At 36.8% G+C, this 17,550-nt stretch overlaps 2 protein-coding genes and 1 pseudogene across 2 annotated transcripts in view; 1 reads left to right on the top strand and 2 right to left on the bottom strand.

Annotated features, from left to right (window-relative positions):
- Window positions 3,865-4,290, bottom strand: LOC104748674 (WAS/WASL-interacting protein family member 1-like). Its single transcript, XM_010470278.1, has one exon. The coding sequence runs from the start codon at window positions 4,288-4,290 to the stop codon at window positions 3,865-3,867; it is 426 nt and encodes a 141-aa protein (XP_010468580.1).
- Window positions 14,664-15,787, bottom strand: LOC104748675 (annotated as a pseudogene).
- LOC104748676 overlaps window positions 16,856-17,550 on the top strand; it is a 7,702-nt gene continuing 7,007 nt past the window's right edge. Inside the window, exons 1-4 of the mRNA XM_010470281.2 lie at window positions 16,856-16,976; window positions 17,052-17,148; window positions 17,244-17,368; window positions 17,452-17,536. Coding sequence (XP_010468583.2) covers window positions 16,856-16,976; window positions 17,052-17,148; window positions 17,244-17,368; window positions 17,452-17,536 — 428 coding nt within the window. The remainder of the gene's footprint in view (window positions 16,977-17,051; window positions 17,149-17,243; window positions 17,369-17,451; window positions 17,537-17,550) is intronic.

A 17,550-nucleotide genomic window follows, 5' to 3' on the forward strand; every position in this document is an offset into this window, starting at 1 on the left:
CTGTGTGATGGAATTGATTATGAGTAGTTAGTCAATTTGCATCTGGTATGGAGTCCTAGTATCATCCTCTTCGAGCCTTCAATGAGATTCCACAGTAAGATGTGTTATTTGTGCGGTTTGATTTGTGTGCTTAGTCTTCTATCTTGGTAGTGCAGATGGTTAGAGTTGGTGCTGTTGCTGGTCGTGGACGCGGACGTGGTCGTGGACGTGGACGTGGTCGTGGTAGGGGCAGAGGTCCAACGGTTAGGGATAGAGTGTTTCAGAGTGTGACAGCTAAAGACCAACCAAGATTGCAACAAAGCACCAAATCGAAGTACTAACCAGCTCAACAATGGCGAACAACAACTCTGTAAAGAAGAGAACAATGGTGCACTCATTTAAATGAATCGGTGCTCAAAGGATGTTGAAAAATAGGTCGTTAGATGCAGAACCAAGAGGCGAAGCTGGGATAGAAACGACTTAAAAAGATTTGAAGAAACGAAAGTTCAAGATTCTCGAGAAAATTTTCTGTTAGACTTTTTCTCGAGAAACGAATGAGAAATTTTCATTTTGTTTTGATACCATGTTAACAGCTTTATAAATGACAAAATAAATTTCTAATTAAACTGTAAATGCGATTATACAAGTGGTTTTATAGTAGAACTAAGATTAAGTAAAAGGAAGCTTAACCCAACTAAGTAATTATATAACATTATATGCTAATACATCTTGACTTGTTTACTAAAATTGTCCTCGGGACAGATAATTCCATGGTAGTCGTCGTTACTTGCTTCTTGCAGCGGCTATGGAATATTAAAAGCTGCTTCTTGAATGAGGTTGGTTAAACTAGGCAAATATGACATATCATTTATATACCAAACACGAATGGTGACTAATAGAAGTCTAAGAGCTTCTTCGTTTCTAAACTTGTGAAACCATACACTACCCGAAAACATGGCTTTTTTTACCAACAAAATCGTCTTAAATCAGTCGCAAAGTTGGTATGTGTGACTATTTAAGGACTGTTATAAAACGTCGCTAATATTTGGTCGCAAAATGATTTGGTCGCAAAAACGTCGCTTATTTGCGACGATCTTAAGACAGTAGTTGCGGTCGTTAATTAGCGACTACAGAAAGACAGATAAAGACCGTCGTAACTCTATAGCGACTCATTCACGCAGTCGTAAACTACCACTTGTTTTAGAAGATATATTAGTCACAAATTTGCAACGTTTCGAAGACTGATTTAATACTACAAAGTTTAGGATGAACTTAAAAAGTAACAAATTTTGGTTCTAAAGTAGTCGTTGTTTCAGACTTTCAGTGACAGAATAGTCGCAAAGAAGTCAGAATGTTTTGTGACTGACTGAAGACTAAGTATTTTAGTCGAAAAACCGTGACGTAATTACAACGAATTTACTACTTGGTTTGTGTTTTTTTTTTAAATGTAAATGGTCGCAAATCAGTGAAACTATAGCTATTTTTTTTACTGTATACAAATGATTTGAAAAAAAATACCTGAAATTGAAATAAAATTCCGAATGTGAATGATATTAACCAAAAAGATACAAATCATTCATTAATCCTATCCAGAAAATAGTTCTAAGCTAAGGGAGATAGAATACACAAACCAAAAAATAGTTATAGTGGCTTAAGAGAGATAGAAATAGTTAGTTAAGTATGAGAGGATGATACTGACAAAGGAGAAATGGTTGGTGAAGCAGCTGGTGAAGTGATTGGTGAAGTAGCCGGTGAACTAGCTCCTGAAGTGGTTGGTGCGGGTGGGTTGACATTGGCCGTTGTGGGAGGAGTGATGTTGGCTGTTGGGGCTGCTGTGGTGAATGGCGCATGGACTGGTGGTTGAGTAGACATGAATTCTGCAACCCTGGGATCACTGGTCTTCAAGTAGGAGACGAGCATCTCCAAGGTTGCAATGCGGTTTTCAGCCTTACATTGCTCCTCATCACATCGAGCATCTTCTCTGACACGTCGAGTATTTTCTTCATCTTGATCAGCGAGCTTACGATGAGAAACCTGAAGTTGTTCTTGAATCTCTAACAGCAAAGTAGGACTAGAGCTTGGACAAATTGCCTTTCTTTTCCCTTTGGTGATTATCTCGGAGAGACTACCAAGTCCAAAGGGGGTTCCCTGGCATCTGTTACAGTACACTAAGACAAATAAAGAGATGATCATTAACAAGACAAACATAATGAAAGAGAAACAGGGATAAGCATTAACAAGACAAACATAATGAAAGATTCATGATTATTAGTTGTTATGTAAAAATGACTTATAGGAATATCACACAAAACCATATAATCAACATCGAGGATTCTCAAGCATAAGTCAATAGTATATCAACATCAAGGATTCTAAGCATCATTAGTATATCAATCAAAATCAGATACTTAGCTTAGCAAAATAAGACAATCATCAAAGGCAAAACAAAGACAATTGTACAGGAAATTACCTTCGGAAAATGTCATATTTTCTTGAATGGGGAGGGTTGGATGAGTAGATTCTGGCGAGGAGTGGTCTGTAGCATCAGGGCCATCAAACTCCATTTGAGACATTACCCCTTCTATGTTCTTCTCATATGTCTCAACAACTTGTTTAGCCTTCTGATCAACAAAACATCCCTCTGCTTTTGTATATGTTACGACAAACACCTCTCCAAGCAATACAGGACGTCCCATTTTTTCTTCCTACAATGGATAAAAAGAATTTTAATTGTGCAAAATGAAATATTTAAATGAAATAATTATAGTTAGTTTAAACAATTTACCAACTCTTGTTGAATTTGCAAGTAAGATTTCTGGTCGGATAGATGTTTGTGGAGTCCAAGACCGCCACGATCAGAAGTACGGGCTTGGGATGCATTAGAGCTCTTCTCCATAGCTTCGGGTGTGTCCTAATGCTCCCACATTTGTTTTCAGAGCGTAGGATCAATCCAAATCGGTTGCTCACCACTCTTCTTTGCTTAGCTTACAATTGCTTTCATTCTTTCTTCCCCTATCCTCAAAAACCCTTCTCTCACAAGCTCAGTAATCGCAACATCCCAGTTGTATTTTCGCTACACAGTACAACAATGTAAAGAAGTGTCAAATAAGTAAACAGAAGAAAAATTCATTAACTAAGAAAAGTAAAAAAAAAAATAGAAACTGTGTCAAATATTACCACAAAGAATCTAAAATATCTCTCTCGTATGTGTGAGGGCGTAGCCTTCCAGCTGAAGTATGGACCATCAAACTTTCCCCTAAAAATCCCAGAAATAACACGAGATAGCTTTCCTTTGTCTCGTCCAAACCTGTTACATAAATATGAGAGTGTTAACTTATAAACTACAAGCCATCAAACATAAACAAATGAATCACAAAACGATAATCTAATGTAAAGAGTATACCTTTACAATAGTGGATATGGCTAAGAAACTTTGAAAACAACTAAGAAAGAAAAGCAAAACCAAATGCAAACTAGAAAACGATACAAACTTCACAACACAATACACCAAACTTCACAACACACCAAACTTCACAACACAACACACAAAACTTCTTCTACTTCTTTATCTAAACGATAATCAAATGATAAAATAAAAGAAAAAAAAATTTACCATATACTTTGAGTGTCGGGGATGGGATGCGGACTCAAGATCGGAAGATGCTGTCGACCAGGAAGTGCAAGCAAATCATCAAGGAGCTGTTGGAAGTCTTGATCCTCCTGATTTTGAGCCGGTGGTGGATGCTCTAGATTCTGAGGAGCCGGCGGTGGTTGGAACCCTGGATTCTGAGGAGCCGGCTGTTGATACACCAGATTCTGAGGAGCCGGTGGCTGAAACCCCAGATGCTGAAGCGGCGGTGGATAAGCCGGATTATGAAGCGGCTGTTAATAGGGCAGATTTTGAAGCAGCGGTTGATATCCAAGATTGTGAAGCGTCGGTTGGTATCCCGGATTCTTAGGAGCCGGCTGTTGAGACACCGGACCATGTGGATGTCGTGGTTGTGGCTGCTGCATCTGGGAGTGGAGCTGTTGTTGAAAGCCTCGGTGTTGTGGCTGAGGAGAAGGTTGTCGAGAATATTGGGGTATCGTTGCCGGCGTATACTGAGATGGAAGCGAGTATTGAGAATGTTGGGAGTGTGATGAAGTCTCGTTGTTGGAGGAAGGGTTAGAGGACTGAGACGACGAAGCAATATCTCTGGTTGGTCTCGGACCGCCGCCAGATCTACCACCACCGCCATATCTACCACCACCGCCAGATCTAGCACCATGACCACCACCAGATTTATAACCATGACCACCACCGGATTTCATCGGAGAAGAATTCAAAAATTAAGAGAAAAAGAAGGTTTCGGAAAATCGAAAAGAGATATGAATTGGAAATCGAAAAGAGAGAGAGGGTTTCGGGAAATCGAATAGAGAGAGAGGGTTTCGGGAAATAATTAGGAGGGTTTGGGGAAATAATTAAGAGGGTTTCGGGTTTAATTTGATGGGGGGATTTTTAATGTGGGGGGAAATTATTACCGCATATTATTTCACACAAAATTTTGGGGAAATTTTTGATCCGTCGGAAAACAGTAACAAAGTAGTGGTACTTAAAAGACTATTTTGTGACTGAAAGAATCATTTTAGAAAAACTAACATAGTGGCAAAACAGTCGCAAAGAATACACTCAGTCACACTATAGTCTCAAAGTGTGACTTATTTGTGACTCGAAAATATGAGTATAAATATGTTTAGGATTTCATCACCAAAAACATATTGGATATGACTCTTTGATCATGTAAACTCTAATTTAAGAGTTAAATTTTGATAAAAGATCAAACAATATAATTGTAACTATTTTTGTAAAGATATACAACCTTAACTACTCTTCCTTTATAAAACACATGAAGAGTTAAAACATGTTTTGGAGGATATAAACATAATGTAAAAATTGGTGTTTTATTGATTTTGTTTTAAAAATTTAGTAAATAATATATTTCAGATATATGTAGAAATTTATAAGTTTACATGTTTTGTATTTATATTTGAAAAATTCTTAAACTAATTTAAAAGAGTCGCTAAACAGAAGCAATTCAATCACAGCTTCAGGTTGTAGTCACAAATTAATCCGGATTTGGTTGCAATTTAGACTCACTTTAAGACGTTTCTACGACCGCAGGAGTAAAATATTGAATTAAACAAAGTAGTCGCAAAGTAGTGGTATTTTAAGACTCCTTTGTGACAAATAAGTACAGAAAACAAGTAGAAAACATGCAATTGACAAAAATAGCACAAATTTAGGTTTTTGTTTCAAAGTTAGCACTGACTTTTAAAAATGACAAAAATAGCACAAAATTAAAATGAAAGAGCTTTGGACCAACAAAAACTAGAGTCCAGCAAGTTTTATTTTTCTCAAAAAAATCTCAAAGCCCAAGAGATCACCTTCACCTTCACTTTCTCAAAATCGCATCTTCTTCCGTCGCCAAGAGATCTGATACGGCGGTGGTTAGACGCCGACTCATCCCTTCTCTCGGACTCTCTTCTTCTGTGACTGTTACTGGATACTCCGGTCGAAGCTCCGCTTACCCGACTTCTTTCCGTTCGATTAAATGCGTCTCTGTTTCTCCGGAAGCTTCAATAGGTGTGAAAAGCAATGCTTTTTTTTGGGTTTTGGATTTTGATTGATTTTAGTGATATATATAAAATGAGGGAAAAATTGTTGAACTTAAGCTATAAATTTCAATTCTTTTGACTAATTTGATTGGGGAATGTGAATCTTTGGTAACCTTAAGTTAAGCTTTAGAGATTACAGCTGTGAAATCAGTTCCGTGAAACATGTTTTATTGGTTTCATTTGCAGTAAGTGATACAAAGATAAACCAGTTTCCAATCAACGATGGCATCACAAAAGTGAAAAGCATCTTCTCGGTTGCAGAGTATGAGATACAGTGATAAATTATGATGGTGAAGTGTTTTTATATGGTTGATGTCATCTTCAACCAGATCTTTGTGTGTGGCTTTATACGTGCTGTCACACATTCCATTTTGGTGAAGAAGATTTGCAAGAAAGGGAAACTTGATGGTGCTGAAGCTTTTATCCATGCTTCTGCTTCCAATGATCATGCTGGATGCGGTTATGGTTTAGGCATTTTGGTCAAAATTTCAAGAAGCTACTAAGTTAGTTAGATAATATCAAAGTGGTGGTGGTGGTGCAGAAATGGCAGACGAGGTGACTGAGAGACATAATGAAAGTATAATGAAGGCTAGGTTCTTTGGTTTTGAGTTTCTTAGGTAGTTTGTTTGATCTTGTTGTTGTATATTGAAGGCTAGCTTCTTTGCCATGGTTTCATCTTTACATTCAGGAAGGAAACCCAGGTATTTAGGAAAATTTTATCAAATTTTAGGAAGACTATCATGGAAAATATAATTCATGAACGATTTCATAAAAATTCATGAAGACTTTCATGAACATATTTACTGTTACACATTCTCTTAAATTTCAAGAAAATTCATATTCAAATACAAAATTGTTAAATGGTTATAAAACATTCAGGAAGGATTCTCAAATATTTATGAAGGTTTTATCGAATTTCAAGAAGGTCTCTTCATGGAAAATTCATGGATGATTTCTTAAAAATTCATGAAGACTTTCATGAATATATTTACTATTATATGTTCTCTTTAATTTCAATGAAAAAAATCAAGAAGTAGGATGATCATAATACATCCAAGTAAAAAAATTGTTAAATGATCATAAAACATTCAGGAATGATTCCCATATATTTAGGAAGACTTTATCCAATTCAGGAAGACCTTCATAGAAAAATAAATTCATGACAAATTTCATAAAAATTCATGAAGACTTCATGAACATATTTACTGTTACAGGTTATCTTTAACTTCAAAAAAATTCAAGAAGTAGGATGATCATAATACATTCAAGTGCAAACTCTTGACGAATATAAGTATTATACAGATTTTACAAACAATCCATTGATGCGACTTGCTTCACCGCCGTGTTCAGCTTTGACTTGCTTCAAGAATGGGCATCTGAGAATGTCAAACTGAGAAGCCATGGGATTTTCTCCGGTACAATGATCCATTCTTGTTGAGGTGAAAAAAAGACAAGAATCTAAAACAAACAAAGGAATTATAAATAAGAAATCGAGATCAAAGCTAAGTAGCGAAAGAGAGAGGCAGAGGATACAAGTGGGTTCTTCTACATATGGGCCAGTAATAGAGTATCGGATGCAAGTTATATGGAGGAGAAATAGCTAAAAGATGCTCAAACAACATCCTCCAATCCAAGCTTTGATTATACCAAAATGATAAATCTCAATGAAAAGAAATCACATTTGAGTCAATCTAAGAACAACTGAGTAAAACCCAACAAATTTAAGAGGAGTTGAACAAAACCAAACACAAAACCAAAGCAATCGTGTGAGAATCATCAAAAAAGACTCGGGATTTATAATTACAAAAAGAATTCCAAAAATCAGTAGAGCAATGGAGTCTAAGAAGAGAACTAGTGATCCAAAAGAGAGAGTCTGTTCTCTGTCTCTTAAAACGACTAAAGCTAAATCAGATCTAAGCATATACACAAAATCAATGCTAAGAAATCACAAACACAAATTCTGGGCAAAAGGGTAGAGGGAGAGAGAGAACTTACGGATAAGAGAGGAGGAGGAGGCGATGATTGAAAAGAGAAATGAGATGAATCGATGAGAAGGCGTGTGTGTAAAACGATCCATTGATGCGACTTGCTTCACCGCCGCCTGTCAAAGTTTTGATTTTCTTCCTTTGTCGTTATTGTAACCGCCTTTGGAAGATAATCCAACAATTTCAAACTCTGAAATCGAAGAAGAAGAAAGAGAAATTGAAAGATAAGCCAACGGATTTAGTACCTGACTGAACCTTCACGGGAAAATCTGAGATCAAGGTTAGCCGGAGAAAAATGTGAAAGAGCTCGGATTTTGATTTTTGTGAGTTTTTTAAAATAATAATATTTCTCTTTATTAATTACTAAATATTAAGAAATGCTAGTTTTGGAACATTCCAATGTGTGTGCTAGTTTTGGAACAAAAACCCAAATGTGTGCCATTTTAGGGTATTTCTCTTTAATAAAATTACAAAAACACAAATTTTAAACATGAAAATTATTCATATTCCTCATTTCATTTTCATCATCTTCATCCTCATCTGAAGACGAAGACGAAGATGAGTAGTTACCATGAAATTCGTCTTCTGGTTCAGCGTCGTTAATCTCAAAATCAATTTCTTCATTAGGATGATTACCATCTACGAAACTGTCAATTATGATCTCTTCTATTGTATCTGTCATTCCATCATCAACTGTTTGCTGCAATATAACAACCTCCTTTTCTTTTAAATTTCCTTGTACAGCATGTCTTTGATTAACTTTCACAACGTTGAGCCAAAGTTTTTGAGGTCGTTTAGTGTGAGAATATGAAAGATAACAAACTTGATCAGCTTGAGAACCTACACATTAAAAAGAATTCTCCAGTTAGATGTATATATATATATATATATACATATATTAATATGTATTTAAAATAGAACAATACCTAATATAAATGGTTCATAATGTTGGTATCTCCTTGATGACAACATGTCAACAATGCATCCATCGCGTATTTGAGTGCCTTTGTTAATAGTAGGGTCATACCATTCACAATAGAAAAGTGTGATCCGTAAATTCATAAATCCTGGATACGTAAGCTCTATGATATTGTCAACGGTCCCGTAAAAATCGTCCTCATCAAATGCATCAGAATAAGTTTGTCCTCGGACACATACCTCATAATTCATTGTTTTTTTAGTGAGACCGTGAGTTTTAGTGTGAAATAGATAACCTCTTGTAAAATATATTGGCAATGACTTGACTTTATTTTTAGGATCTTTCACGACTTCATGGACCCATGGAGAAAAACTTTCAAAACCAGCACGTACATGTTTAATATATATATATATATACTCAAAATTTTAAAAAGCAATATTTATCATGTTGATATAGTGAATAGGTGGGTAGTAAAACATACATATTACTTAATCTATTCATGGAAATCTTCATCTCTTTTCGACCTAACATCTTCATCAGATAGTCCTGGATATTCATATCGAATCTGCGCCTCCAACAATCTGTGTTTTATCAACATGAAGTAGATATATTAAAGTTTACCTAAGAATATATGGATATAATTAATTTTGGTGAATCGCAAATACCTCTCATGTGGCTGGAAATAGGCACAATTGAGCAGAACATATGCATGTGCGCATTTATAATTTTTTTCAGTTAACCAAAATTCACTACTTTTACCGCCTGGACGACCCACTTGAGTGAATATATCTTGTACTGGTACAGGATATACAGGTACTTCACCTTCTTCATGCCGAATTAACCTGGTAAAGTTTATTTTGTAAATTATTTTTTACAAATTTAGAAATTGATACAAAAATTCAATAATCATATTTAGAGTTTTACCTTCTTCTGCTTGCTTTAGAAATGTGTCAAGCGAAATAGTATTCCTAGAAATAAGATATCTCATCATTCAAGTAGGATTGAACTATTGAGCCAGCTGGATATCTTTTGTTCTTGGCTTGCCTTTTAAACGGTTAAAAAACCTTTCGAAAGGATACATCCACCTATAATGCACAGGACCGCCAAGTTGTGCTTCATAAGGTAGGTAAACAGGTAGGTGCTCCATTACATCAAAAAAGGAAGGAAGGAAGATTTTCTCCAAATTACACAAGATCATGACAATATTATCCTTCATAATTTGGAGGCAGGATTGCTCCAATGATCTACTACATAGGTCGCGGAAAAATGCTCTATTCCCTACAAAATTAAAACATGATATGTTGTTATATATACCTATAATATCAACAACTAGACCAAATTACATATTTAATTTATATACCTGAAATCGCCAGGTGCACATTACGCGGTAAAAGCTCTGCAAATATAAACGGAAGCAATCGTTCCATAAACACATGGCAGTCACCACTCTTCATTCCCGAAAACTTTCCATTTTTCATATCTGCACAACTAGCTAAATCTGCAACATAGCCGTCTGGGAATATAACATCTTCTTTTACCCATTTTAATAAAGCCTCTTTCGCTTTGGTTTTCAATCTCCAAATAGGAAATGGGGCTCTCCCATGAGCATCCAGATGTAAATCTTGCCGGGAACAAAATCATGCAATATCTAATCTTGACTTCACGTTGTCTTTTGATCTGTCTTTTACATTCATAGCAGTGTACATCAAGTTATCAAAGACATTTTTCTCGATGTGCATCAAATCCAGGTTGTGCCTTAAATTCAGATCGACCCAGTACGGTAACTGCCATAATATGCTTTCTTTATACCAATTATGCCATCTCCCGTAGCCTTTAACTTTCTTTTCGTGACCATTCCCACCGCAGATAGATGTTTTAGGTGCTTTGGCCTTCCTTATACGCTCGTATATAGCTTGACTAGTCAGAGATGCAGGTGGATAGTCATTCAATGAATCTTTTTCCTTCAAAAAGTCCTTTTTATTCTTCCGCATCGGATGACTTGTTGGAAGAAAGCTCCTAGGACTGTCAAACCAACATGTTTTCCTCCCAGCTGGTAATTGAAAAGCACCAGTGTCATCCATACAAATAGAACATGCTAATCTTCCATGTGTCGTCCATCCCGACAACATACCGTACGCCGGAAAATCGCTTATTGTCTACATAAGAACATCTTTCATGTTGAAATTTTGATTTAGTGAGATATCATAAGCCTCAACGCCATTATACCATAACTCCTTTAACTCATCGATTAATGGTTTGAGGAAAACATCAAGGCTGGCTCGTGGGTGGTTTGGTCAGCATGCCATCTCATTGATGATGCGGTCTTTTCTGATTGGTACATCCTCTTCAATCTATCAACAATAGGTAGATACCACATACGACTGAAGGGTATTCTGAGGCTGGCTCGTGGGTGGTTTGGTCCGGAGTTCAGAATCATAAGAAATAAATACTCTCTATTCATGCACATATCTGGAGGTAGGTTGTATGGAGTTAAGATCACAGGCCACAAAAATAATTTTTGGACATCCCAAAAGGATTAAAACCATATGTACATAACCCAAGGTAAACATTTCGTGTTTCTTGTGCAAATGTGGGATGTAAATGTTGGAAATTCTTCCATTCAGGCGCATCAGATGGATGACACATTACTCAATCTTATGAATCATGCTCAGCATGCCATCTCATTGATGATGCGGTCTTCTCTGATTGGTACATCCTCTTCAATCTATCAGCAATAGGTAGACACCATATACGTCTGAAGGGTATACTAGTTCTTCCCTCACTACTTTTGTACCTTGGTTTTCCACAGAACTTGCAATGCTCCAAATTCCCATCTTCTTTCCAGAAGAGCATACAATTCTCTATACATACATCAATTGTATGGTATGGCAATCCTATCTTTCGCACTAAAGTCTTTGTCTTATAGTATGAACCAGTAGCTTGATTACCCTCTGGTAAAACCTCCGTAAACAATTCAGCCCATGAGTCCATGCATGACTCAGAAAAATTATTGTCTACCTTGATGTTCATGAACCTAGACGCCAACGATAATTGCGAATGACCTTCATGACATCCATCATAAAGTGGATTATTGGCAGCATCTAACATGTCATAGAACTGTTTCGCCTCTTGAGTAGGTTCTTCATGAACATTATCATATCCACTTTCATATTCATGATACTCATTAAAAGGCGTGGTATCATGAAATGCATCATTCACCATCTCAGCATATACATTTCCCTCAAATCTTATTGGTTGACTACCAGGTTGGCTATCATGTTGACTACCTGTAACAACCCGTCTCGTGGACCCCACTAGCCTCACCGCTAGCCCACTAGCCTCACTGCTAGCCGCCCAAACGGACCCCAAGCTGGCCTTGCAGGGCATCGATCCTAACCCATCACTGTGGATATCCCAATCCACCAGTAGGTTATTGGTGCGCCAAGCGTTCCTTGAACCCTGGTCCTCACCCTTTAACAACCTTCCCAGAGGACAAGTTGCCACCAATTGATCTGCAGGTCAATTGGTGGCAACTTGTCCTCTCGGAAGGTTGTTAAAGGGTGGGGACCAGGGTTTGAGGAACGCCTGGCGCACCAATAACCTATTGTGGATTTAGATGAATAGTTCCATTTGTCCAGTGAGGGGTTAGGATCGATGCCCTGCAGGGCCAGCTTCGGGCCTATGGGGGAAAGCTAGCGGTGGGCTAGTGGGGTCAACGGGACGGGTTGTCACACTACCATTACTAGTATATCTGTAGTAGGATAATGACTATTGGTTCCTACCCCTAGCACGTCATAATCTTCACCATGTTCAGACCATACATAATAATTTGGTATAAATCCTTTAGTATGCAAATGATTAGATATTGTCGTACCATGCAAAATAACCTCGTTCTTACATTTTACGCAAGGACAGTAGAACCTACCTCCACTGCTTTGTACTTAAGGTGTTTTCGAAATTCATGAACGGCTCCACCCCCGCCAAAAATTCTTTAGAGATATTATTTGTTCTTCCATCGATCCGATTATACATCCACTCTCGAGATGAATTCCACATAGTTTTTTCAACTCTATTTTTTAAAAACATTTTTTTCCTTCTTTTTTTTTTCCCTCTAGAAAAAACTATTTTTTTTCCTTCTCCTCTAAAAAAAAACTCTTTTCTTTCTTACTTTTCTTTTTCTTCCGTCTCTCTTATTACACACTAATGAGAGCGATATGAATGGAATGGTGAGAGCGATGTGTTATATATAGTATAAACTTTGCGACTACCAACAAAAGCGTCGCAAATTATGACTCATTTGTCACTCTTTAACCACGTAATAGAGACAAAATAAAGGTCGCAAAAGTTCAGTACAAACGGAAAGTTCAACATTTACCACGTTTTTTACCGATATCACTGACCGACTGCTTTGCGACGCCTTTGCGACTACGAACAGAAGCGTCGCAAATTACGACTCGTTTATCACACTTTAACCACATAGTAGAGACAAAGTAAAAATCGCAAAAGTTCAGTACAAACGCAAACTTCCACATTTACCACGTTTTTTACCGACATCACTGACCGACTGATTTGTGACTATAAATGTTACAGCAAACTAGAAGTGGCAAATACGTCGTGATTTTAAGACACCTTTGCGACTCTTCTTGCTGACTAAATCTTCAGTTTTTAACTCGTCATAAATTGCGATCATTTTGGGACTTACTATTTCTTGTCGATACAATGTTCCACGCATAATAGCAACGATTTAGAGACTTAAAGTTGGTGTTGTAAATTTGCGACTGTTTTACGTCCAAAATATTCGTCATCGTTAATCCATCGCAAATATGTCGCAAAATGGTCACAAAAGTTTGCGACTAAAATTTAGTCACAAAAAATAGTCCCAATCTGCAGGTTTTCGTGTAGTGATATAATGATGATTGATGAGATACATCATCTATGTTAACATCCAAATATTGTTTAAATTCTTTTATTATTGCTTTCGCATAAAATCTACATACGGACATTGTATATATATATATATATATATATATATATATATATATATATATATATATATATCAAAATGGCGTAACATGCAAGGTAATTTTTACGTTCATGATATCTTGTAGCGTTGACTATGCCCTATGCATGATCTCTTGTCAACATGGACTTTTCACATCGACTGCTTCTTGAATATGGCTGCTTTTAGCGCTCTTAAATCTTATCTATACTGCTATATATATATATATATCTAGCGACTAGCGATAATAATACAACTTTAAACAACGACAAAAGAAAATTAAAAATCGTTATATTAAATTTGATCTAGTGACAACGTCACCATTCTTCTCCACTTATTCTATAAAAACGACCTTGTGACCGGTAATACTGCCATGGTAATTGTTACTTGCAGCGACTTTGGAATAATCAAAGTTTACTTCTTTATTATAATTGCTAGCTCTAGGAAAATATGACATTTCAATAAAAATAATTTAATGGTGGCGACTTATTTACCAAAGGATCAAGACCAAAATGAGGTTCAACAACTTTTGTGAACGTATGATAAGGTAATCTATGGTGAAAACTTTTTAACGTCACATGTAATCAAATTGTGATTCCAGTTCCATAATTAAAATATTATATGAGGTGGTTCAAGTGGAGATATGATTCGGAACTTGTGCTTTGGTCATTATTTTCAAATGACACTTTTCTGAGAATTAGAAACTAGAGACGACATCCTAGAGATTTATTAAGATAAACATGTACAGAGATATAGAGAAACCAGAATTGGATAAATTTGACGGAAGGACTCCAAACCATATGATAAGAGTGTTATCCTACTTTGTGATATCTTAAGGACCGAACCGAGCTGATCTTATTGCGGATTGATTTGTCAATCGTCATAATCAATCTCACTACAAAGACGGGTGGGTAGCTAACTCTAACCTCTGCTGTTTCGTTCATCCCAAATAACTTATTTTTTCCAAAACAAAAAAGAGTGAAAAGTCTCTAGCTTAAGCGAAGAAGATGGCAGTGAATTACAAAAACACCAAAATTCAAATCAACTTAAGCTTCCTTTATAACGTACCAAACAAGAGAATCAAATATGTGATTATACTAAACTTTTGATTCTGCAAGTTCTTTCTTCAGCCTTGAGCAGGAACCGGTACCAAACTGGGAACAAAAGTACAGTGCAAAGGCCAAGTATCAACCACATAATCTAATATACGAGTTTTACTGATCAACTTACCTTCCCCAAAAACATAAATCCAAGTCTGACCAGTGTTGTCGCAAGAGCACACCACGAGCCTTTAATCTTCCACGAAGTAACTTGGCCTCGAATAGTGTACAGTCTCTACTAAATCCGGCAAGTTAGGACTTGAAAAGTCATGAAATTCATCCAAACCACATCATCACCATTCTCATAGTTAATCATGTTCTCGGTCACCCAAATCTCAATCCTCTATGTTACAGTGCATTGATTTAGCAACGAAAACCGATCTCCCCTAAAGATCCTAAGGACAAGAGCACCCCCATCATGGTTTATCCCACGTGGTAGATTACAAATAGTTTTAAATTCGCTCGAAAGGTCGAATTTAGAAATGTGGTAGCACAAGGGATCGGTCTTTTCACGGAAACAGACCCAATACAAAGTTCCATTCAGGGATACAGCACTTTCAACATAAACAGCGTTTGGGCTACTACTACTAGTAGTACTACCACCAGTTTCTGACTTATAGTATATCCACATATCGGAGGAAAAGTCATAGATTTCCCACAATTCAGGATGATCTTCCTTCCCAGGGGCACAGGCAACCATCTTGTATTTCTTATTTTCGTATACTATGCCATCGAAAGCCATACGATAACGTTTTAAACTGGGCTCGATCCATCTACTCTGCCCCAACCATGGGTTCCAAACAACAGCTCCTCTCTTCTTGCCACATAACAACAACTCATTGCAATCAACCAATTTTTTAAGTTCCAAAGATTCTAAACCGGGAGTATCTAAGGGTAACTCACGTACCCCTATCACGGGATCGATGCTTACCGAATAAATCTTGTGTTTGGTTGCTAGGATGAACCTAAATGTCATCTTGTGGTTGTTAATGAACGCCTTGTCGTCGAAAAGAGCGTTCCATTGTTTCGATACGGCTCTCAAGCGAACGAGAACATTAGGTGGGACACGAGAGAGTATCTCTTCGATCATCTCCCATGGTAGATTCTTCACATGCGCCACCTCTTCACCTTTTTTCTTCAGATGTGTCATCACTTTACCTCACATAGGGTTTTCGTTTAGTTTCTATCTTTTTATTTTTTAGTTTCTATCATATCTCTATATAATTAAAAAAAAAGAGGAGTACGTTTGGATAAATGTCCGAAATCCTCTTGATATTTACTCAAATTGCCACTCAATTATGGCAAAACTAAAACGTTTCTAAAAATTAAAAAGGGCAAATTCGTCGGCCCATACATAAAAAAGATTACCCGACCCGCTTGGATGAGGATCCTCGTCTTTTTCCAGAAACCCGACTTTGTAGTTATTTTGGACCGGGCGTACATAACAAAATTCCTCCCAAAAAAGCCTGCAAACGAAAACAAAAAAGCCCATTACGAAAATATATTTTCCAAACTGTTTCATAATTTCTGAGGATCTTCGTCAGTTTCAAACCACAACAATCACGGCTTTATCATCGCTAATAAAAGATATTCGCTCAATCAATCATTCAAAAATTATAGCATCTTAATCTCCAAAAATCCCTAAATGTTAGTATTGCATAATCTAAACTTCCCCCTTATATCAAACCTAACAACCAAATAAACCTTGATCTTAAACGTATCTAAGATTTTATGCTTTATACATGCAATCTACCCATTCACCTATAAATATCGTCAACAAACGCATAAACTAAATTATCTCACAGTCAATATTTCTCGAGAACAAAGTTTCAAACACAAACCTCACAATGGCTGCTTCCTACGCTTTCCTCCGCGACATCAAACCTTTCAAGACTTCGTGGAAGGTGAAGGTTAGGGTCCTGCATACATGGAAAACATACACCACACAATTTGGTGAAACCTTTGACATGGTACTCGCTGATGTCCAAGTAAGTATAAAGATCATATACTTTTCTAATATGTACACATATAATAACCATATACATATTCCTAATTTATTTGCGGGTCATTTACAGGGGACAAAATCCATGTTTCGTGCAAAAAAGATCTAATATGCCGGTTCGAGAACAGGCTCACTGCTGGACAATGGAGATCCATTGAAAATTTTGGTTTAAGTTTTCCCTCCGGCCAATTCAAACCAACCAGTCATCGATACAAGATGACTTTCATGGCTCAAACAGTAGTGGATAGGATCGAGTCTATATCTGATGATCCGTACCTATCTCTCAGCCGATTTGACTCCGTCTTATCTGGAAACCTGAATCCAAACTTCCTAATAGGTAAAAATCAATCTAGCTCCTAACTCGCTCCATTTATTCAATGGTAATAACTAAATTTTGATCCTCTTTAACCAGATATTATTGGTCAAGTGGTTAATGTTGGTGAGATGCAGACGATAGATGTCAATAACAAGCCCACACACAAGATTGACTTTGAACTCAGGGATGAGAGGTACTTAGCATGCGTATTAGCGACTCTTAAACCTCGCGGCTTATAGTTGATTGATTTTTACATTTAAACTAATAATAGTTTGTTTCAAATTATAGTGATGTGAGGATAACATGTACTTTGTGGGCATCATTTGCTGATCAAATCTATGCTGCTTGCCAAGAAGTTGATGTGCACAGGGTGATTTGTCTTCTTAGATTTGCAAATATCAGACTCTATAATGGTGAGTATTTGCTGGTTTATGAAACTGTTGGATATAATATATTCCAAGATTAAATTTTGCTTTTGTTAGCCACGCCTTCATAGATGTGAGGACTATCTCAAATGCGTTCCATGCGTCTCAACTTATTATTAATCCAGACTACGTTGAGGTTATAGAGTTCATGGGAAAGTAAGTATTAATGA

Source organism: Camelina sativa, chromosome 15 (genome assembly GCF_000633955.1).
Source record: "Camelina sativa cultivar DH55 chromosome 15, Cs, whole genome shotgun sequence".
Lineage (NCBI taxonomy): Eukaryota > Viridiplantae > Streptophyta > Magnoliopsida > Brassicales > Brassicaceae > Camelina > Camelina sativa.